Genomic DNA, 23,028 nt, shown 5'->3' with positions numbered 1-23,028 from the left:
TTCCTTTGTTTTCCCAAAATGTACGAAAAGCAAATAAAGGGACAATTTTACCTGAACTGGGGGGCGTAGTGGGTGTGGTTTGTTGACTCTGATCAGTCTTCTCTTTCTCTTCTTTCTCCCTTAGCTGCCCATCCATCTCGCTGTCCGACTGCGAAACCTCACCTGAAATTAAAGAGACGGGTTTATTGAGGAGAATTTAGTTCTTGTTATTGTCTGCTTGGTTTTATTGAGTAGAGAAGAAAGGCAGAGACGGATTAAAGAGACTTTTTCGTTCAAAATGAGTGAGCAGTCATTCCAAATTAAACATAAAAAAAGTCCAAAAAATGAAGATTCAATTCTTAGTATCACTAATACTTTGAGATATTTTTTAGTGAATTTTTACCAAAAATAGCTCAATTCAAAATTTTACAAAGTCATGGAACGCCTAGGGGGAAATACACAGGAGCAAATTCTCTTGTTACGTCGCGTCGTCGTACGAAGATGTCCCTTCAGCCGTGAATAACACAATGAATATTTAATGAGGAAGCCTAGGAAAATAAACCGTAATATTTGCTCATACCGAATCTAACCCAGTTTGTTTGAGCAGATTCAAAGTATCAAATGTCGACATAATAAATTATGAAGTCTGATGCTTAGCACAACTCGTTCATTTCATTTAGAATCTGCTTCCTGAAAAAGTTGCCTGAATGGCTTTGTCTTGCACAGGAAAAGCAGCCCTGCATTTGTGGAACTATAACTCGGAGTTGAGATTATTTCGCTATATTCCATATTAAGGCATGCAGTGTAGGTACAGGCAAATTCGTTTGTGTCAGCAGAAAAGAATATTGTTCGAAAATAGATGGTGATGCTGAATATTTGAAAATATCTGAGTCGACAACCTCACAGAAACCTAAACGTTAATATTGCACTAAGTGTAATGTTTTAAAATTTTGAGAGCACATTCACGCAACGTTTGTAATTTCGGAACGCAGTGTTGTTCTGCAATTTTCTTTAAAGCACCACTGTCTGTCGTCACCTCCACCCAAAAAATCTACCTCACTTTGTTCTTCTTTCACAGCCAAATAAGGACAAAAACTATACGTCAACAAAATTACCTGTCAAAGTTGTTACCAAATTTTAGTTTTCATGCAATATATTTTATTACTTTTACATTGTCTAACCAGATTCCTAGCCGCTAAGGCCGTCGTAGATTTTTCATTTTTCAACTTCCGAAGACCTAGACAGTTTTGATTTAACTTAAAAGTTCGTTCGCTTCAAACTTTAAAAGTAGTAATTTCTAATAATAATTACACAATGACTTTTCAGGTTTATTAACCTATCTGCGTGTTAAATATAACCCATAATATCTAATCAACGCGGACATTTTCGGGTCTACTCGGCGCTAATTAGCCAGAGAACCCCAACTACAAATTACGCTTTCCCTGCCTAAGCAAACTGATTATGAAGGTCCTAATGACTTTCACAATATGTACCTCGGTTTGAAAAATTACATATTCCATTAATCGGGGTTGACGTGGGAATTCCTGCACCTTAGAATTATCGTGAGAAAGGAAAGTGGAAAGAAAACAATTCACCCCTTTTAACATCATATCTGATGCTAGAGCATCCCTACTTTCATCGCCCTATTTTTCAAAGGCTCATGTTTATTTCCGCAGAGAGGCTGTTTTTGACTTGCACGAGTTTCTCCTAGTGCTAAGAGATCCGCTGAGATGAAAAAATTGCTATAAATGTCCTCCGGTCCAGAAAAAAGATAATTTATCTTTGCGGAAGTTTGGTCGTATCTTGTTAAGGATTTCGACGAGAAAGAGGAGTATCTTTGCACCAATTTCAAATGAAAAAATAACATCTGAGTTATAATGAAAAATTACTCTTCCAATGACACAAATTACTAAGAGATGTGTTGAAACCCTAAACCGCAAAATCATCCATTCCATTATTTGTTTAAACGAAATTTCCTCCACAAAATTTACAGCAAAAATTCCACAAATAGGAAAGGAATATTTACCATAAGGAAGTTTTATAGTTGCCTAATAAAATACAAAACGGGGTGTTAAATGTCTCTTATAAGTCTTGAGTGCTCACAGGCAAAAACACCTGGATGAGGCCTACGTAAACATCCATAAAATTCGAACGATTACGTGTATGATGTCGTAAAGATGTTTCTCAGATAGGTTTAATGCTTCAATTGAATATTACCCCAAATAAGTATTTAAACTACTAAAGGCATAAATATCTACACGGTCTAGCTAAACCAATATAATCAATTCCACAGGATATGAAATCACCGGAAGAGAAAAGGACAAGAATAATAGTGTTACCGCCATCATCGATATCAAATCATATATCATCTTAACTGGATATATGTGGAAGAGAATAAGAAAAAAAACCTTCGCAGTGTTTATCATTATTGCGGGTTTTCAAATGGGTTTTTTTATCGAATTGTCTCTTTTCAAATTGGATGTTGCGGAAGACTTTTCATTGGTCTTCTGAAATTTTTTCCAGCAAGGAATAACTAAATTAGGGTTGGCTGAATTTGTTCGTTTCGACGTGTACGGACAGTTTTTTTTTAGAAATTCAACGTTGTTGATAAGAGAATAAAAGTTTTTTTAAAGAAATATTTAAAACTGAGAGAGGAACAGAGAGTGCGTACTCATCAATAAGTTATTTCCAGTTTCAGGAGTAAGTAATAGGAAAATGTAAGAAAAAAGTAAAGTAAGTGTAAAGTTTTTTCCACCTTGAAAGTCGTCTTTGAAAGCTGAGGAACTCAGGACTTAATTTCTAGCGTTACCTCACCTAATTACGATATTATTCGTAATCTTGTTTTAATCAAGATAAAACTACATTGGATGTCTTAGTTTGTAAATATTATAATAAATATTTGACTCGATATTTGGTAAAAGATAAATTTTAAGTTAAACCTCCCCTTCTTGATTTGACTCTATTTTCTAATAATCCCAAATAAATTTTAAGCTTAAAATTGTTATAAAATACCGATGGTTAATTAAGGTTAGTTCATTACTTTGGGTCTAGATGGCATCCTAAATAAATACTAACAAACTACAAAGAAAAAGGAAGCAATTGCTTCAAATTCTTAACGAATTAATAACAACATTAAACTTCCCTACTGAAACTGCATTTAGATACATAAGCATTTGGACAACGCGCTAAAATTTTTAATGATCGTACCTTGTGTTACATTCAACGTTTCCCCATCATCAACAATTTCACTATGTTTACTCACTGAAACGTGAACCAAAGGCCTGTATTCAATTACTACTTCGGTTTTAAACTGAGGCATATTTTCGTAACAAAAAAGTTTATATTGAAAATTAATTCACGTTGAAAAATACCTCTAAAACATACAAAAACTGGCCCTGTAATGAAAGTTGGTTCTTGCACCAACTACACGAATAAACAAATAGTAGATAGGCACATTGTAGATATCTTCAATATTAAATCTACGAATGTTTTCAATGAATGAATTCTGAAATTCTAAAGGCGATAATCTCAAATCACATACATGTACATATAAAACAATGTGCACGACCTGAAATAGGCCTGACCATTGATAAAGATAGCATGGTATTCATGTTTACATAATGACTGAGATAGTAGGTAAATTATCAGGGATAGCACAATACCTGCTGATAAGATATCGTTGAAAAGCGCAAGATATGGATAATATTATAATGGTTTTTAGTACTTAGCATGCATTTATGTATACTAAAAAAACATTTATACGGAAGTAAAAGTTTCTAAAGAAAAATAATTATCGACCATACCGACTTTGAAGTTGCACTGGACACAGCTATTGTGCAGCCTTTGAATGCGTGAGATCTTGATATATATAATAGTTACTGAAAAAATCTTGTTAAAAATAAGTAACTCTCACATCACGATATAGTTATAATACACCAAACGTAGCTACCCCATAGTGTATTATCGACATTTCTGAAATCTATATCAGAGAAACATAACAGATAGAAGGCAGACCAGAAATCAAGAAAAACCGAGATTTTAAAATCCTACTGATTTAACATAAATCCTGTTGGCGATATAGTAAAATTTGAGTGGATTTTCTATAACGTCCCAAAGCTTTCCATTTACTTATCATAAATTTTCTATCACCAAATAAAATAGTGTAAACATTTCTACTTTAATGCCCAGTTATAATCACCACAGAGTAATATTGATTAGTGGGAATGCAATTTAATAATGTGGCAATTTATTGATCTATTATTAGCAACCCTAAAATAAATCCCCGTCATAAAAGGATGTCTAGATCGAGTCTCTTTGAAGCGTTTATCGATAAACTTGATATCCAACATAAAAGGGCCTATATTTATCGCCTTTTAGGGCTAAAGTTTACTTTTGAAATCTGTCTTTTGGTGACTTAATAAAGTATTGCAATCTCATGCTGGAGAAAACGGAATGAAGTCACTAGACCATTATTAAGATATAAACTTTGCTTTCATATTCCTTAAGCTCGAATAACTTTTACAGTCCTTTATGGGGTAACTCCTAGACGCCGTGGGGAAAATGTCTCCACCAACAATATTATTCAAGAAGTTTCGTCGGTTTTTGGATACAAGAAAATATCCGAGATTATAATTTCATAAATATTTATGCTATACCTGCACAACTATGGCCCGCAAGAGGAAAAATTGAAACTTCTTCGTTAAAAGTTTCTTTAGGGACTACATAACATGAAACACGTGTCTAATAGTGTACTCAAAACTTTTTGGAATAATTTTAAACAATCTAACTAAAAATGATCAAAATCTTAAACAATTTTTGGAAATTAAGAAATTAGTCAATGTACAACAGGGGCTAATTGAAGTGATTGGTATTATAGCAATTATGACCTTAAAAATTTTGATTAATTTAGACTTTTTTGGTTTCCTGGTGCACCAACAAGGAAATTTGCTTAATACAACCAAAAAAATTTAATCTTTTTGACATAAAATTCAATTCGGCAAAGCCTATACGAATATGCGCTAGTTTAATATTAGCACAAAGGAATGGGATATCGATCAGAATCTCTTTCTTTTTCCAGAGAAAAGAGGAATATTCCTTTGAAATATTTCGCTTTTGACAGCAATTGAAACGTCTTTTTAGAATTTCAAGAAGTTTTTTTTCATGTTTGAGTTTGTGTGTTGTTTTCATATCAAATCACAAAGAAAAATATCGCTAATAGTGCTAAAATAGGGTGTGATGTTTTATGCGGACATTTGAATTAAAATTCATTGAATTTTCTTTTCTATGCAACTCTTGACATCTTCCATTTTCGTGACATGAATTATTTTTTAAGCCAAAGAACTATCTTTTTTTCTAAATTACTGAATATGAAGATATTTTTAGGGAATAGTGGAATAAAAATGGTTGGTTATATGGTGTTGCTTCACATCCAATGACATAAAAAAAATGGCACTATTACTTCCACAATAAAAAGCAAATTACTACATAATGCCTTTTCAGTTTCCGCCATATTCATAAAGCCAATTGTATAGAAAAGACGCTTCTTGAGCTTCAATTTTCCATTTTCTTCGTGATAAAGCATGTCGTTCGGTTTGATTGATATGTTTACCGATAAATAGCTCCCGACGAACTATTATTGATAAAACTTGGAGGGTACTATCAATATTAAAGCTGACAGGATGATGTTTCTATTGCCTTATTTCACAATAAAATCGTGTGGCTGCAATTTTGCGGTAATACTGAGCCAAGAAGTTTTTATTTGCAATAGATTTAAACCTGTGTCTAAAGCACTTAAGTAATTACTTCAAAGTCTGCTAAAAACTGATAAAAGTAAAGGCATTTTATTTCGTCATCAAAAAGTTACGTTTTAAGGTTGATTAAAGCGCAGCAATTTTTATTCTAATTAAAGTTTAAATATTAACGAGTTAGCTGGAGAAATTCGAGACACGGCTTAAGAAAACGCTTATATTTCTCCCGAAGCGTACTTAATTAATCATCTTTTCGCAAGGCTGAAGTCTTCCAAGCAGACGTCTTGCGGTATTCAGCAGACGGGAGGCATCTTACAAATGAGACAGTTAGAGCAAGGTTTCGATTTGTCAACGTTAATGATTCGCCGATCCAGGAAAAAGATGAATCGACCATATTAAGATGAAAAATTATTGAAAAAAGTGTAAAAGTGTAACAAAGAATACCGAAATGTATATACAGGGTGTAACATTTAACCTGGAATATCAAAATATCTCGAATACTAGGCATCCTATAAAGAAGTGTTTGGTATCAAACTTGAATCACTCTGAGAGGGAAATGTATTGAAGCTAAAGTTGATTCCCCTCCACCCTCCGTGGGCGGGGTGGAGGTTAACATTTAAATTTCAAATGGCAACCCCCATTTTTTTACATATTTGGATAATACGGCAAAAAATTTTTTTAAATTGTATAAAATATTGTTTTCGATTCATGCTAGAGAATAATGTAATTAACGAAATCCACTTTTAAAAAATGTCTATAGATAGATCATGCTAACGCAGGACGCTTATAGGGCAACGCTGGGTGAGAATGCGTCGCGTACTACCCATATCTTAAAACAAACAAATCTCTCAAGAAGTTAGGAGTTTAATGTGGAATCAATACGAGTCTGGAATATAGCCAATGGTGGACATATAGCTGGACAGGTCGGTGCTACTACAGAAATGCCAAAGATGACGCAATACATAGAGGATTTCACTCAGAATGCACTCCACAGAGACTTAGTAAGAGAGAGAGAGAGAGAGAGAGAGAGAGAGAGAGAGATGACTGGATCGAAACAAACATTAACTTGGAACTTCATGTTATGAAATTCAAAATTACAGTTATTTCCAAATTAATTACACAAAACAGAGTTTTAACAATTTAATTTTGTAATTTGCTGATTTTAATTTGAACAAATAAACTGAAAACAATTATACATTCTCATTATCACTGTGTAACTTAAAATATAATCCGACGTTTCAGCGGCTAACAGCTATCACCAATTTTGTTTTTTAAATGGTAGAAAATTTATATTTTACGTTTAATAAATTATACTTTCTAATGTAAATCTAAGTAGCCAAAAAACGAAATGGAAGATAAATCCTGGTGATGGATCATGAAAGGTTGTATGAACGATTTTTCAAATATTTTTGATGGATGCAATAGAAATTCTTTACAACATAAAATATTGAATGTAACTGTAGTAAATGCTTGAGTAAAGTACGTAATTAATAAAGATCAAGGCAGGAAAAACAGGAGCATAGGTACAGAAGAATATTTTTAAGTAAAAACTTGAAATAACTAAAAATCAAATGATAAATTTAAAATGTTAAAATTGCTGTGTCTTAAAATACTATCACGCCAATGATTTAACGTATACTGCACATTGTATATTAAATGTCCTTTTATGTATAGCCAGAGCAGAGACATATTGGATAAAATTTTCCACTGGTCAGAAATAAATAAAAGCAAGATGAAGAAAGTAGAAATTGATGAGTTAATTTTTAAAAATTTAAGGGTCCAAAGATATTGTCACAGATCAATGAATTATAATATTCTTTATAATTACAAAAAAAAACATGCATTTTAATCCGGTAAAAACAGGGAAGTAAAGAATATTATCCTGAAGTAAAAGCCTGGAACAATGAAAAAATCAAACGAAAGATGAAAACAGATATGGTACATTCATTGTCCCAAAAAACACAATAAAACGTTATTTTCTGTTCACGAAAAATAGAGAAGTGCGATGCATGAATAATAATCTTTTAAAATAAAAATTTTCCAATTTAGCTAATTTTTCAGATGAAAAAACAACGAACTGCAAACAAATTTTATAGAAATATTCAGAACATTATTTTTATATGAGAACCAGCAACAACAGAAAATGAAATGTGAACAATAAACGTCGAAAATTGCTATATCTTAATAAAGCGCTGTATGTAATGTGTTAATCATTTAGTGCATACCAAATGCTAAAAAATACTTTATAAATTAAAACATTTAAAGACAGTAAAAGCATTAGCGTTCTGGACGCAATTTTGAAATAGTAACCAGGACAAAAAAAAGAAAAAAACGCGAAAAAGAAAAATTAGTGGGTTATAAAATATTGTGTTGCCCCAACATTATACCACATTTTGAGTAAAGTGACAAACATAATGCTCTACAGAAGGATCCCACAAAAATGCTAAATGTAATATTCTTAATGACTACGAATTCAAATGCACATAATTTCCTGCAAGGGGCAACAGACGTTCGTGTGTTTTAGTACTAAAATGAGCTCCTTCTGGGACAATGAATTTTAACTCCAAACTGAGATTTTAATATACATATTTATTACGTTTTATTCAACCTTTTCGGCCCTGAAAACGCCGATTTAACATCCCTCGGAACCACATGTTCCCAACTTTTCTGCCATTAATCGTTTTCCTAAATGCCGCCGTCCGCCACAGCAGGGCCTGGCCCACCGATCGCCGGGTTCGTACTCATTAATTCTTAATGTCCGGAGAGCGGAAATTGTCAGAATTACCAGGGGGACCCACGGCGTTTAATCCGATTATCCTTATTTGTTATGCGTAAATTCGTTCGGATATGACTTTCAAGGCTCACAATCGAAAAATCTTGATGGCATTTAAAAATTTTTAGAATTACAACGAAAAATAGACCAAAATGTTTATGCAGTTGTTGACGAATCTACGAAATTTTAGTTAAAAGAATGCCTAAACTGCAGCAATTTCAAAAAAAGAGGTAATAAGTGGCTGAGAATTTGGTTGGACAACAGTTGCACTGCAATCACAATTTAGTAACAAAGACGTTATATCGCCATTATGAATGTGTCTTCGTTCAAAGTAATTGGGAATTTCAAAATTCAGTGGGACATCTGGCACACAAAATGCAAATTTAAGAATCGCTTACTTTTGACACAGAATACCATGACAAGTTAGGATTAATTACTCGTTTTCCTCAGTATGTTTACGTATCATCAGTAAGTTACTATCTTATACTTATGAATAGACCTGATGTGTAAAGCGATTCGCTATACTTGCGATTTTGAAAACAAAAATGTCATGACGCAATAAGCTGCTGCGAATTTGATTGGGCACCATTCGAAACTTAATGCGTTTCGTAACGTAGTAGTAACTAAGTTTCTTGAAATTTTCATTCTTTACTCAATTAAAAAAAGTAGTTTCTTGCTGTGTCTTCGCATCTCCAACCGCTTTGAAGTTATTCACAAAAGTATATGAATGAAAGAACTTTAAAATCTCCAAAACTTTCTATTTTCCATTCTTGACTATTTTCAAACGTGCTCTCACAAATATCGTAGTGGTTTTCTGCTAATTTTCTCCAAAAAATTTTCTCCTCTCTGGGGTAGTCAATTTCAGTCATATTGGAGTTGAATTACTATAAATTACACTTCAACAAGAGGTTTCATTTCGTAGTCCAAATTTGGTTTCACCATTTTGTCAGAATATTTCGGAAATATGCATGGTTTGAAAAAATACTTGTGGCTTGATATCTGTTTTATATTTCCCAATTGATATCTTCTCATTAACCAATTCCCATTAAAGTTCATAAGTTAGGTATTATGTGTGGGTACCAAAGCTAATGCATAGATAGTCGCTAGAGCGTAAAAATTGTGTGAGAATATATCGAAATGTTTATGGTTCGTGGGTTTTACAGAATAAGTAATTCAGCGATAAAAATACATAACGAAAAAGGGAAATAGATTATAATATCTATGACACATGAGCTTTGTATTTTGTATCCGGTTTATTCCAGGTTTACACGTTTCTCTTAGAGTCACAATCAAACCCGGAAAAAGTTATGCATACACAAGCACAATACGGATACCCGATTGCTCCCAAGAAGCGTTTGATATCCCTTGCCAAAAGTGGCAAACCGAAATTGAATTTCCTCGAGATCTTAAAATCATCTCTTGATGTTCTTTCTTTGGCTTTTAGCCGAAAGTATATTTTTCGAGGGGCACGTACACCTGAAACGATCGTTTGGCACTCTGGGAGAGGTTTTGCGAAGAGATACTTCAAACTTTCATTTACTCTCTTTATATTTTGCCATCAATATGGGCAGACGAAGGCTCGTTCATTGGGAGTTATCTGATTAATTTGTTGTTGCAGGAGGTTTTAATTTCTTGAAAACTTAAAATTATGATGGGAAGTTCGATTAAGTTTGCTAAGGTAGGTGGCTGGAGAAATCTTGACGGGATCTCAATCATAGAAGAAAAAAAATTTTAAGTGTGAGAGTAAGAACCTGAAGAATTCATAAACTCATGTTTCAAAATAAGACTTACCTGTTTTTGGAGATTACAGAATAAGCCTAGATTACCAAAATTTAGATGTAAATTACAAAATCTTATAAAGTACTAAACTTTCTGACAATTATTGAATGCTCAAATAAATTTTTCTTCTATATCATTTCCTATTCAATACGATGCGACTTTAACGTTGATTTGATCTTAATTATATCATCTCAAACAACAAATCACATTTTTCCTCCAGTCTTAATGTGCCAGATTTAAGATTTAATTTGCATTCAAAGTCGTAGCTTTCCTCTTACAGTACTTAATTGAATTCAGTTCTGTGAGTCGTTTGTTGAGGTCTGAGGAAACTATAAACAAAATACGAAAAGCTTTCCCAGCTTTTTTAATTAAAATAAAACACAGTGGTCGATTGTCTAACTAGAAATAAAACGTGAGTTTTAAATTGGAGTTGAAAATGGAGGTGCTCGAAAATCTAAAGTGGTGCAATGAGAGTATTCCCTGAAATCTAGAAAATGTTTGTTTACGAGGAGTTGGTTTAATCATTAACGATACTTTCGGAAAGTTGAACTTTAGTTCATATTTCGTTGAAGTGAAGAATTTTACCCATGAAGAGGTTCTTTTCTGGCCCAGTTAGGCACAAAAACACAATTTCGTAGCAAAATCGATAACTTGGCCTCATCCTGATTACACCAACAGCCTCCTCCTGGACCCAGGTCCGGTTAAAATCCAGCTCCCTGGATGTTAATTTGCATTCCAGGCGGGCAACGATTGTCAAATAAATAACCGCGCTGTATCTGAGACAAATTTCAAATTAAAATTACTCTGTGTGGAAAACGAGTTTTTGCGCTCCGGAAACCTCTCGGGAGACATTTTACTTCCGCCCTCTGAATCTGGAAGAGACAAAGTGGTGAAAGTCTAAGCACTTTTCAAAGTGTACTTAATCAGTTTATTTGGTCTTCTAAGTTTAGCTTTGCAAGAGGTGAAATCGCACTTGGAGTAAAGCTATTTACAAACTTTAAGCTGCTACACGTGTTGTCAAAAATTGGAACTGCAATAAAACTCCGTCGGTTTACCCTCCACGTGTAGCTACAAAATGCTCTCTTGTATAACAATTTCGTTACAGATTACCTCAGATCGGTATCACTTAATTGAAATCGCAACCGATTTCAGGCTTCATCGGATCCTGATCTGGGCCATACATCCTTCCTGCAACTGACTTATATTTTGTTCGGACAATGGTCTTGAATCAATTTATTTAAACTCAGAAAATGCGTATGTTTTGAGAAATATGCTGATAATTCAGCAGAATATGTTTCTGGAAAATTTAGTATTCCAGTCCTGCTCATACATGTTATGTTGATGATAGTTGTACTAGTACTACAATTATAGTAAATTTAGCTCAACATATCGTCGGATTATGAATGCTTCGGACAATACCGTATATGTACATCCGCCATCCGATGGTTCCATAATCCGACAAGCAGTTCCTGCCCACGTTTAAAATAATTTTACAGAACATTGCACACAATACTTATATGTTAGTTCAAGTCAAGTGTCTCTCTGTCTCTCTCTCTCGCCCCCCCCCCCCCCCCCCCCCTCTCTCTCTCTCTCACCCTTTCGTCCAATTTCGTCCAATCTCATCACGCCTAACGTTTTAATTCAATGACATTCCAGAGGGATTTTGCGCAGTTTGCTCCCTTTATAACGTGTTGGCACTGGGTATCTCCAAAAAGAGTAACATTTTCAGGATTTTTCTTTAAAATTCTTGACTTGATATGTCTAAATCCTTCTTCCGCCAACTTATAGGTTCAACAGTGACATGGTAAACGAAATTGCAACTCGAAACAGCATTTATACAGGTTACACTAACTGCTAAAACTAAGAGATTTTAAGGTCTCACCTATTAGGTATGAAATGTGGCATTGGATGGATTATCGAAACTTAGCACCTGATTGTTTGAGATTGGATAAAGTTTCATCATTATCGTCTAACATGAGGGTTTGGGGATTAGTTAGTAGTTTGGTTGCTCTATGAATTTGAAGCGGATATAATGCAATAAAGCTATCTCGAGGCAGTTAGAAAGTTTTTTTTATATAAATCACTTAAGTCAGTAATATAATAATTGCTGCGACAAACTGGATATAAAGTTTATTGCTTTTATCTGGATACACAATTTTAAAGTCTGCTTGCAATTTTGCGGTAGCAATTTATGATATTAAGCACCATTTTATTTCGTTCCAGATTTACGATATTTTCGGCTGTTTGATTATTTATTTATCGAGGATCGTTAGAAGCTATACGTTCCTGTCTGCTACATCAGAGAATTTATCGTTGTGTTATGAAGGTTTGAGGGAATCAGCAAGAATAAGAAGGATGAACTATACAGGATGTTTCAAAATTAGTGTAAAAGACTTTAACAAGGTATTCTCATACATTCTAAACCAAAATGTCTGGGTGTATACATATATTCTATACCAAAAATTCTATCAATGCATGGAAATGTGGTAGGGAACCAACAACCTCTGGAGATACTTTCATTTTTGACAAAGTAACGTTACTATGTGAACATTATGTCTTGACCCATCATTACGACATTAACAAAATGATAATTTTGTGTCTTTTCAGAATTCTTCGAAAATTTGGAAAGACTATTTCGGAAAATTTAAGGTACCCAATTAATTTCGGGGGTTTCCGGTGTATAGGAAGGCTAATTTGAGTATACCCACTATTGCTATTTCGGAAATGGTGAGAGTTATACAATTCGTCAAATAAGAACGAAGTTACCATTTTTGAAAACATTTAATATGCCGTACGCAGCTTTATAAATGTAAAATTGGTCACAATCTGCAGTAAAAAATATTTTTAAAGGCATTATTATAATCAAAAAAAGTTTACTACATTGTTATGTTAGTTTTTTCTTCTCTGCAACATAAGCTTATTAGTATCTCAAGGTGACAAGGTATTTCAAAATACCTACAATTTTTTTTTAAATACAGAAGACATTTTTATTTGATATTTCGGAAGCATTATTTATTCCTGACATCAATGAATTAACTGCGATTTTTATTATATTTTTTAATTTTTAAAATCACTAATATCTTCTGGCTCTGTGTTGTAAAATTAATCCTTAACAATTTCCCAAACAAAAAAACCTTCGCAGTCACATCGGGAGTGTGTGGCCAAAAACAACAAAAAATCCCATATGTTACATTAATATTTGAGGAATAAAATGCGTTTTTAAAATATTACATAAAAATTCCAAGTCCGTATAAAAAATAACTAGTGTCAATATCTCCTATACAGGGTTATTCACGTCATGCTACACGAAATATTGCGGCTAAAGTATTTAATATTTCGAATTTTTCTTTTTTGCAGTGTGTAGAACTCATATAGAGGTACACTCTCAAATTATTTTACTTTTATACAGGGGGTTGTAAATAAGTGAAAAATATCAAAGTTATGTTTTTTTAAATGGAACACTCAATATATTAGTACCGTTTTAGATTCCTTGAGATAAATAAATGTAAGTCTGATTAAGGTTTACCTACCCTAAATCTTAAGGATTTTGAAATAATTGAGATTTGGTAAAAATGTAGTGCAAATTTAAAAACTTTGCTTTAAAAGAAGTTTAAACTGGAGTAAGCCGAAATTCACATCAAACCTCAGACATGAGGCATATTTCATGCCACAGTCATGAAAATTTAGATATCTTATACAGTGTGTCCAAAAAATAAATTGAAAAATGTACTTACTTTAAAGGGTATTAACTTGCTTAATTTAAATGGAACACCCTATATTTTATTACTCCAAGTTTCAGATTGAAATATTACCGATCGAAAACTATTATACTTTCCTATACCTAAATGTACAAGTTTTCCTTGAAAATTAAGATTTTTAAAGAAAGTAGAAAATCCTATTACTTTCTGCATCAGTTGCCACGGTTTTTTTTCGTAAACGAAAAACAATTTCACAACGTGACTTAGAGTATATTAAAGAACTTTAAAAATGCCAATTTTATTTTCATGAAATCGATTTTGTAACTCTTGTCGTTTCGAAAATAGCAGTAATAAACATATCTAACTTAGAAGCCCTGTGCATCCAGAGTTATCTCGCAATTTTGAAAACCTTTTTCACAATGGCGTGTTATTAAACACAGGAAAACAATAATTTTCAAACATATTTTTAATCTTTAAACTGATCTCATTCCACAATAAAATATGCAAATCTGACAACGTGGGCGTCGAATACTCAGAGATAAATTATAGCAAATTAGTAGACACAATATCTAGCAATTACTTCAAAAGCGAAATATTGTCACACGATAGGATATTGTATACAACATAAATTCGAGTAATGAATTTTAAATAATTTCAAGTAATTACAGGGTTATCAAATGTATGACAATTAAAATTTTCAAAAAAACTTAACCATTTATCTATTTCCTTCAGAAATATGTATGTACGTCTTACGACCAAATGGTAGGCGACCTACAATACCTTATGATGCCGTCAAACGCACCGTGTTGCCGTTTCGGCATGAAATTTTGCGTGTGTAACACTTTATGTGCTTCCTAAATGGACTTGTCGAATGATTACAACAATCAACTGGGTTTCATTGAACAGATATTTAGATATATTTTCTCTCTTTCTTTCATCGCAATATACAGGGGGTGGACAAAATAATATGAACACCTGACATATATACAATATTTATGAACTAATAACGTGTTGGACCCCCATTTGCTTTTATAACAGCTGCAATTCTTCGCGGAATGGATTCATAGAGTGTCTGAATAGTTTCCAACGGAATATTATCCCATTCTTCTACCAAAACATTCGCCAATTGCTTCAGTGAGGTCGGAGGTGGAAATCTGTTCCTCACGCGCTGCTCTAAAATTCCCCATAATGGTTCAATTATGTTGAGGTCAGGCGATTGTGCTGGCCAGGGAAGATGTTTGATTATATTTTGATGCTCCTCAAACCAAGACTGAACCTTTTTGGCTGTGTGTATAGGCGCATTATCATCTTGAAATATGGCAGTGTTTGGCAGCAATATGCTGTTCATGGTAAGGACTTCATCACTGAGGATGTCGAGATAATCATTTGCAGTAATCCGACCAGTCAAGTAAATGATAGGACCAGCTGAATACCACGATATAGCCGCCCAAATCATAACTGAACCTCCTCCATGCTTTACAGTAGGCAGCAGACAGTCCAGATCATAAACTTCTTTTGGACTTCTCCATACATAAACACGGCCGCTTGTAAGAAACAAAGTAAACGATGATTCATCGGACCATATCACATTCTTCCAATCATCAAGTGTCCAATTTTTATGATCGTGACACCACTTGTTTCGTAACTTTGCATTGGCTTTCGTTATAAGGGGTTTCGCAATTGCAACCCTTCTATGAATGTTAGCCTTGTAGAGTTCTCGCCGTACTGTTTTTGTCGAAACAGCATTACTCAAGTGAGTGTTGAGTTCTGCTGTTACTTTTGTTGCGGTAGTTTTATGTTGTCGGGTCACAATTCTTTTTAATGTTCGTCGGCCTCTGTCCGTTAACTTTGTGTTTCGTCCACTATTCCTCTTTGCTGATGATGTTTTGCCATATTTTGTGTATTCTGTCATTACCGTGGATACTGTCCCTCGTGAAACGTTAAATAATTCAGCTGTTTTTGTTACACTCGCTCCTGCTAATCGAGCCCCAACGATTTGTCCTCTTTCGAAATCTGAGAGATCACACATTTCATCGATCCCTTGTTGTAACTATTGCATAAGAAAGCACGTAATATACCGAAACATAATCAATAAAAGGTACCACGTAAATTGTACAATATATATGCATTGCATCATTTGCGTGGAAGCAGTGTTGCCAACGTGAAACAAGTTGTAGTTTATTGCATAGTGTTCATATTATTTTGTCCACCCCCTGTATATATGCATACAAGAATATCACAAACTAACAGAAATGGGCTATAGTATAGGTAAATAAAGTGTCCAAATCTCTTAGCAAAATAAGCGGAAAATAGAACTTCCAGCTTCGTATTATTCAGCATCTGCCATTGTTCATTGTTCTCACTTCGTATTATAAAGTTCGGTAAATAGCCACCGAAAACTATTCTACGTTACGTGTAAGAAAACTGGTAAAAACCATCTCGAATAATGTAAACATGTAAATTACATCGAAGACTTCTGTGCTTTCGACATAATTAATCCACAATTATTAGATGTATGTGTACCCGTAAAAACTGGACCAAATTTTCAAGGATACATTTTATTTTAACTTCCACATGTGCATTTGCAAGTTTCTTTACAGTCTGCATAACACAAAATAATGCAATCCGGATTTCAGTTGTAACAACGAATTTAAGTGCCGCAGTTGAAAAATATTTGCTATTTCAGGTCGTTGCTGAAAGTTCAGAAGTTTTTTTAAAGAAAACGTACCTAAATTACTTCGGATTCGCTGAAGTCAATGAAGTTCTTTCACGAGGTAAGTTTCATACATAATGTTTTACCCTAAAATTACTCACCCTATCGACCCTTGAAATTTCGCGCACATTATAAAAAATGGTGGACCTCAGTGACACATTAGACTTCAAAAGCTGTAAGCTCTGCCTAATTACTTAGAACAAAACCGCCCACATAGCTGAAATCCTTTGCGGTCAAAGAAAATAGATTGGGTTACTGGGTTTGAACCGGAAACAAAAGGTGTAGCTAAGGACGAAGTTAGCCAAATGCTTTATCGGGAAGGGTTGGACAGGGCAACGCAATTAAAATTACCGGAAAACGTCATTTGGTCGGCTTTCCCGCTAGCGTTTTCAAATGTTGCCAGGGGACGACTTTTTGTTTTCTTCGCAATGAATCAAGCTAAATCGAACAAACAAATATGCAATAAATCTGGGTAAACTTTGCTTTCTTAACTTAATTTCGAATGTTTTGGTCGTCGATAAATCACGTTGCAACAACTGCAAAGAACTATTCCTAAACATCGCCCATTATTTGAGAAAAGTTGAATACATTTTCGAGCTACTAAATTATTCTTAATTACATTGCGCAATGGAAAAGCCATCGTACGAAACCTTTTCCATTCCGCGGAATGAAAAATTGCGTCTGCAGAATAATGGATTTCCGAGAACGAATAGAATAGAATTAAAATGGAAAAAGATGGAAAGAACAAATTTTTCCTGATGGCTTAACAGCGGCGTGGCGGATGCCTGTAAATATTATTGGATTGTCGAATTGGTAATTGTAGGTCAATATCTAAATATCGATTTCCTACGCAAGTGACAGGATATTAGTTAAAAGCTTTAGAATTTCCCATCTGCGTGACTTACAAGTCTGAAATCCAATCGGAGAAATCGTGGGCTTGGTACACTCAATCCAAAAACAATGGGACTCATTTCCTTTATACCCTTATTATGCATCGGTCGAGTTAATGAGGACGTGATAAAGTACCAGAAAACGTGAACTCTCATTTTACGCCCGGGTACCCATCACGGTCTCATAAAGGTACCTATGAAATAAATGCCGAAGCTCCACCCTTATTATGATCACATTAATCTTATCCTGTCCCAGGCCTCATGTATCACGATGTAATGATTAAGAATACTTCTCCTTATAAATACGTTGTTTAATGCAGATTACCGATTGGTTCGTGATAAATTGCCCGCCGGATGCCATTAAAAAAGAAGAAAGACGCTTCAACGCTTCCAAATTTTAGGTACATCAACAATGATTTATTATTAATGGTCTAAAATGTGACATAAACGAGGACAAGAATGAAATGTTATGTTTAGTTACGCGATTAAAGTTTAATGATATCAAAGATTTAGGCTTATCCAGAAATTCATTTCCTGCTTCGTCTTTGAAATGAACTCTTGAATAATTCAAAGTGTACCTGCTCCTCCCGATTGACAACAAATATCCCTTTCCAAAAACCTAATGTAAAACCTTTATAAACGTCAGCATTATAAGTGTTCGTTATATCAGGGCAATACTTTTGCTGCAATTTATCAAACTGTGGCAAACTCATATCCATTGCATGATTTTCCTGATTTTAAACATTGTATAATATAGTTTAACATTTAAGGTGTACAATCTCTCGATTAATTGAGATTAGTAGCTATTCATTGGTAAAAGTCGGGTAAATGGAACAGTTGCTTACTTTGGGAATCTATACGAGCTCCTTCTGGTGTCACTGCTTAAATATCGATATAAAAAAATACATAAAATCAATTAAAAGTTAATATATGTTGGAAAATTATATTGAGAAAATGAAAATTCCTGGAAGGCACTAAATTAAATTCTCTTTTACCGCTATTCCAATTTTTCTTTCCTAGAGAGAGAAAGACAAAATTAGCTAAAATAAAAAAACCGAACAGCTTCAATTGACAAAAATTACAAAAATTCATTTAAAGGCATTAATAAAGCAGACATTTCAACAATTATTTGACGTTATTGACTACATGTAGGGGATTCATTTTAAAAATGAGGAAATTAAAAATGCTTCTAAATAAGTTTGGAAATTGGTGATCATTGAAAACGGAAATGATATTGGAAAGTTGACTGACACTGTCGCTTTTATCGAAAAAAACAGTTAAAAAGTTTTGACGGCATTCTCGCAAAATTCCATACCCGTTCAAACAAAAAGGAAATAAGGTGTTGAGGAACTAGGCAACATGTGTTTCTACTTATTGGTTTCATCAGACATGTGTGTATATAAAGTAGATACACATATGTCATGAGACATTGTCCCAAAACATACGCTCAAGCGACTGTAGGTTAAAAAGGATGGAAAAAAAATGGAACAACAGGCAGGATATAAGCTTTGCCATTTTATATATTCATTTAAATTGATTCCATCCTGGATGAATTTCCAGCAAATAAAAATTAGTATCATATACGGAAGTAGCTGTACGAATAAGGTAATTGAATTGTCTCTAAGCAAGGGTGGAGAACGGAAATTGTTGGAGATATTTGAAAATTGATTCGATCGATATTTAAAAATTGTCTCCACCATCGTCTTTGTAGTACTAGATATTGGATTATCAAAAAATAATGCTGAAGTTAGAAAACTCTCTAACTAGTACTGAAAAATGCAGATATTTTAAAAATTACTTCTCCAAAGTTTTCATTTTGGTTTATTAAATTATTTAGTTCTCTACGTACAGAGTGTAATTTTTTTTTCTACATGTAGGATATCTTGGTTTTTATTGAAATTAGAGATACGAGTTTTTACAATAAAAGTTAACAGTGGCAGAAAAATAATCGCCATCTCGATTTCGCAGCTTCAGAGAAACTTTTAAAGTTCAGGATTTTCATAACTCCAAGGTCTTCAATTTTCATAAAAGTAGAAATGCGATTCCAAGAATTTTGTGACGATAAATTCTGTAAAGTTACGCGTTTTTTCTGTATCATATAGATATTGTGTAATTGGTGAGGAAAACAATTTGATAAACAAGAATTTAGACTAAATTTGAGAACATTCGGATTTGTCCTATTTATGTAATTTGAAACTGAAATGTGTAGCTATACATACATATATATAATAATTATAACCACAGTAAGTCAGTGCCATATCATGTTTGGTTCATATTCCTTACGTAAATATAATAAGTGCATCGGAAATTATTGATTTGTCAGAAATTAAAATTTTTTCTTCATTACACATCACATTTGTGTATATTGCCATAAAATACTTGAAAATTTTTAATTAACTTCTTATATTACATATGAAAAAAAAACTAAATTTGCGAATTTTATTTCAAAGTCTTGTCAATTAAATACTTGAATCCATTCATTTTGTTTTGATAAAAGAGATTATACCAGACTATGACGAAAGAGAAATATATGTAGGACTTAATATTAATTCAACCAGGAATTGCGAGAGTTTCTTTATTATTCGTCAAAGAGCTCCACACTATTCATTTTTGAAAATTAAATCCATGTCTAATTCTACTGGTTACTTGTGTAACGGGAAACTTTCATTTAAGAGTGACACAATATGAAGAGATAAGTTAATCCCTAGCTCTATGTCAACCTTCAAAAACAGTCGTTAACTAAGTCGCTGGCAAACTTATTAAAGGCAAACATTTTAACGCCATACAAACATGGGAAAATTCCGAAACATAACCCTTCCCCGTTCATTTTCAGCGCCATAATTTTATCTCTGAAGCGTACTGTTACCGTCACTTCCAAAAGCCTGGATATACCAAGGCTCGCGTATCTGTTTCGAAACAATCCAGTTATTTTGTTGGGCTCATCAGCGTTTCAGCTGATTTGATGCTTTGCGAGAATTTCGATAGAAGGGAAAATCGTTTTTCCGGAATTAACAGCAATGCGAAATTTTCTGTTAAATGCCTATCTTAAATTCAAACGTACCTTTTTGTTATACTATTACTGCACAATCACTATTCATCCGTACTATACCGAAAGCCCAACTCTGAATGACTCGGAGAAAGCATTGATTGGATTTAGTTGGCCAATGACTGGTCAAACATAATAAGCTTACAAAAGGGCATCGAAACAAGTGGATTTCCTGCCATAGGGCCTGGCATATTATGGAATATTATATGTATTGATGGTCCGCAATTTCCGTAAACTGCTGCAAAATGAAATTTGAACCTCGAGTGAAATCGATATCGTCTGCTAATTCTGTACTCTACATTGCAAATGGGAATCTAAAAATAAGATGTTGATAAGCCAGCTTCAAGCAGAACAACAATGGATCATATTTCTCAGGCAAATAAAAACCCTTAAATTCTTAAGATGAATTAAAATATCTCGCATTGCTTACGTCGAATTTCAAATCCGCAACGCTTTTAAAGCTCAGCTTAAACTAATCAAAACATTTTTGTTTCACCCACATGCAGTATAATTCGAAAAGTCTTTGATATGATCCTATTGTGCATTCACTGAAAATACAACTTTCGAGCCAGGTAATAAAAGCAACTTACTACTCGAATTCAAAAATAAACTTCACCATCGCGAAAAAACACAACTGAATGATGGATTTCTTAGTATATTGTCACGTAGAAATACATGAAACTTTACTTTTCTCTAGGAAGTGGTGGTAATGGATTTTGCACGGCTATGCATAGGTTGATACTAAACTGAAGGATGTCTTTAATTAAACTGAAGAATTGTTTAAAGAATCAAAGTCAGCCACCCGTGCAAATTATGTGGAATCTGGCGAGAAAAACGCACAATGCTTAAAAATTATGTGTATAAAATGTAGAATGATTCTCGTGGGAATGTGGGGTATATATAGGGTGACTCAAATTCGGTAATCTCGAGGGAGAGGTGAAATATGGATCTTTGTTTTAACAATACGAAATATTCCTATAACAATAAATCAATAAGTCGTGAACTGTCGTCTACTCCTGAACCAAAATAAACAATATTTGACATTCAAAAATTTATTACAAGTTCCTAAAAACAGATTTTTTTATTGGCCTCGAAATAGAGCACCTTTTTTTCGAATTAAACCAACCTCGCGTCTCTTACCCTTTACGAGATCGTCCCACCTGGACATTCTTATCTTGAACGCCCTGAACATAAACAATTAATTTAACCGTCATAAACGCCATATCCGTTCACCCATCTTGAGTGCATAAATTGGAACTTTCAGAACCCAAACCAAGAACTTTTTTGCCTTTAAAAGAGTAAATAAACTTATTTTTGCATTTGCTGTGGGAAAGTTTATTCACGTATAAAACAAATATTAGCCTAAATATGTCACGAGTGTTGCTGGGTGCCATTAACCAACAGTTCACGTGTTTTTTTTATTACTGTTGTGCTTGTATCAGTGCTTCGGTTGTGTTTGGCGCTTTGGTACGGGATATGACTATGAATTTAAAATTTTTTCATTACGGTATTTTTGTTGCTTTGCAAGCAAGAGAAATGCGTCTAAAATACGCAGGAGCAAAGCTCCAAGGTCCACACCCTCTTAATTCCTGCATTTCAATTCAGTGATTCAAATACTACGATTATTTGTTCACGCCTCTAAGTTTTACACCACTGTCATTGCAGGAATACATACCTACCTCGTTCAAGCTCACCCTAACTGTTTATATTAACAATACACAAAATGTCTATTGTTTGCTTTGACTACCGTTTTTATGTTTCTGCCTATTATTGTTTCACGCTGCAGCAGCAGCGGCGAGAATACAAATGAGACCTAATCAAAGAATGTTTCCCTTTGTTTTCGGTTCGACTACTCGAACCGACCTCGTCGATATAGAACAGACTTTGATAAAGTTTGATACCCTCGGAAATCCGAGGAAAATGAATATTTTATCTTAGATTGATGCAGACGCAGAATTTCATTAACAAATCGTGATAGAGTACACGACAAGGTAGTTGCTTTTGTGACGCTAACAGATTGCCAACCTGATATAGCGCTGACAACGTGACAACTCTGGATACGCGGCATATATTGCTGACGCTAATGCATTTCCTGCATCGGAATATGTTTTCAAAATTTATGTCAGGATCGAGAAAGATATATCCGCCCAATTCAATAATTTTATTACTTTAAGTCGTATTGGCGCGAATTGGTGTCTCTGGATATTTAGTGTGTCTTTAAGGTTTCTTTGGAAATCAACATCGATCGTCGATCTTCTTTCAAATCTGTGTAACCTTATTAACTATACGATTGTGCATATAATTTGCTAGAGTATTCGAATATTACCTGCAGGCGCAATTTTGAACCAAGAAATTAGCAACCAATCATATGTAATCTTGCATAATAATATCGATCAATTTGCC

General features: G+C 33.9%; 1 protein-coding gene across 1 annotated transcript in view; it reads right to left on the bottom strand.

The window, feature by feature from the left end:
* The window catches only part of LOC136413692 (uncharacterized), a 56,204-nt gene that overhangs the window by 23,292 nt on the left and 9,884 nt on the right, over nucleotides 1-23,028 (bottom strand). The window contains exon 10 of the mRNA XM_066397374.1: nucleotides 52-162. Coding sequence (XP_066253471.1) covers nucleotides 52-162 — 111 coding nt within the window. The remainder of the gene's footprint in view (nucleotides 1-51; nucleotides 163-23,028) is intronic.

Source organism: Euwallacea similis, chromosome 15 (genome assembly GCF_039881205.1).
Source record: "Euwallacea similis isolate ESF13 chromosome 15, ESF131.1, whole genome shotgun sequence".
Classification (NCBI taxonomy): domain Eukaryota; kingdom Metazoa; phylum Arthropoda; class Insecta; order Coleoptera; family Curculionidae; genus Euwallacea; species Euwallacea similis.
Note: the sequence above shows the minus strand (reverse complement) of the source record. Positions and strands in the feature narration are given on the sequence as shown.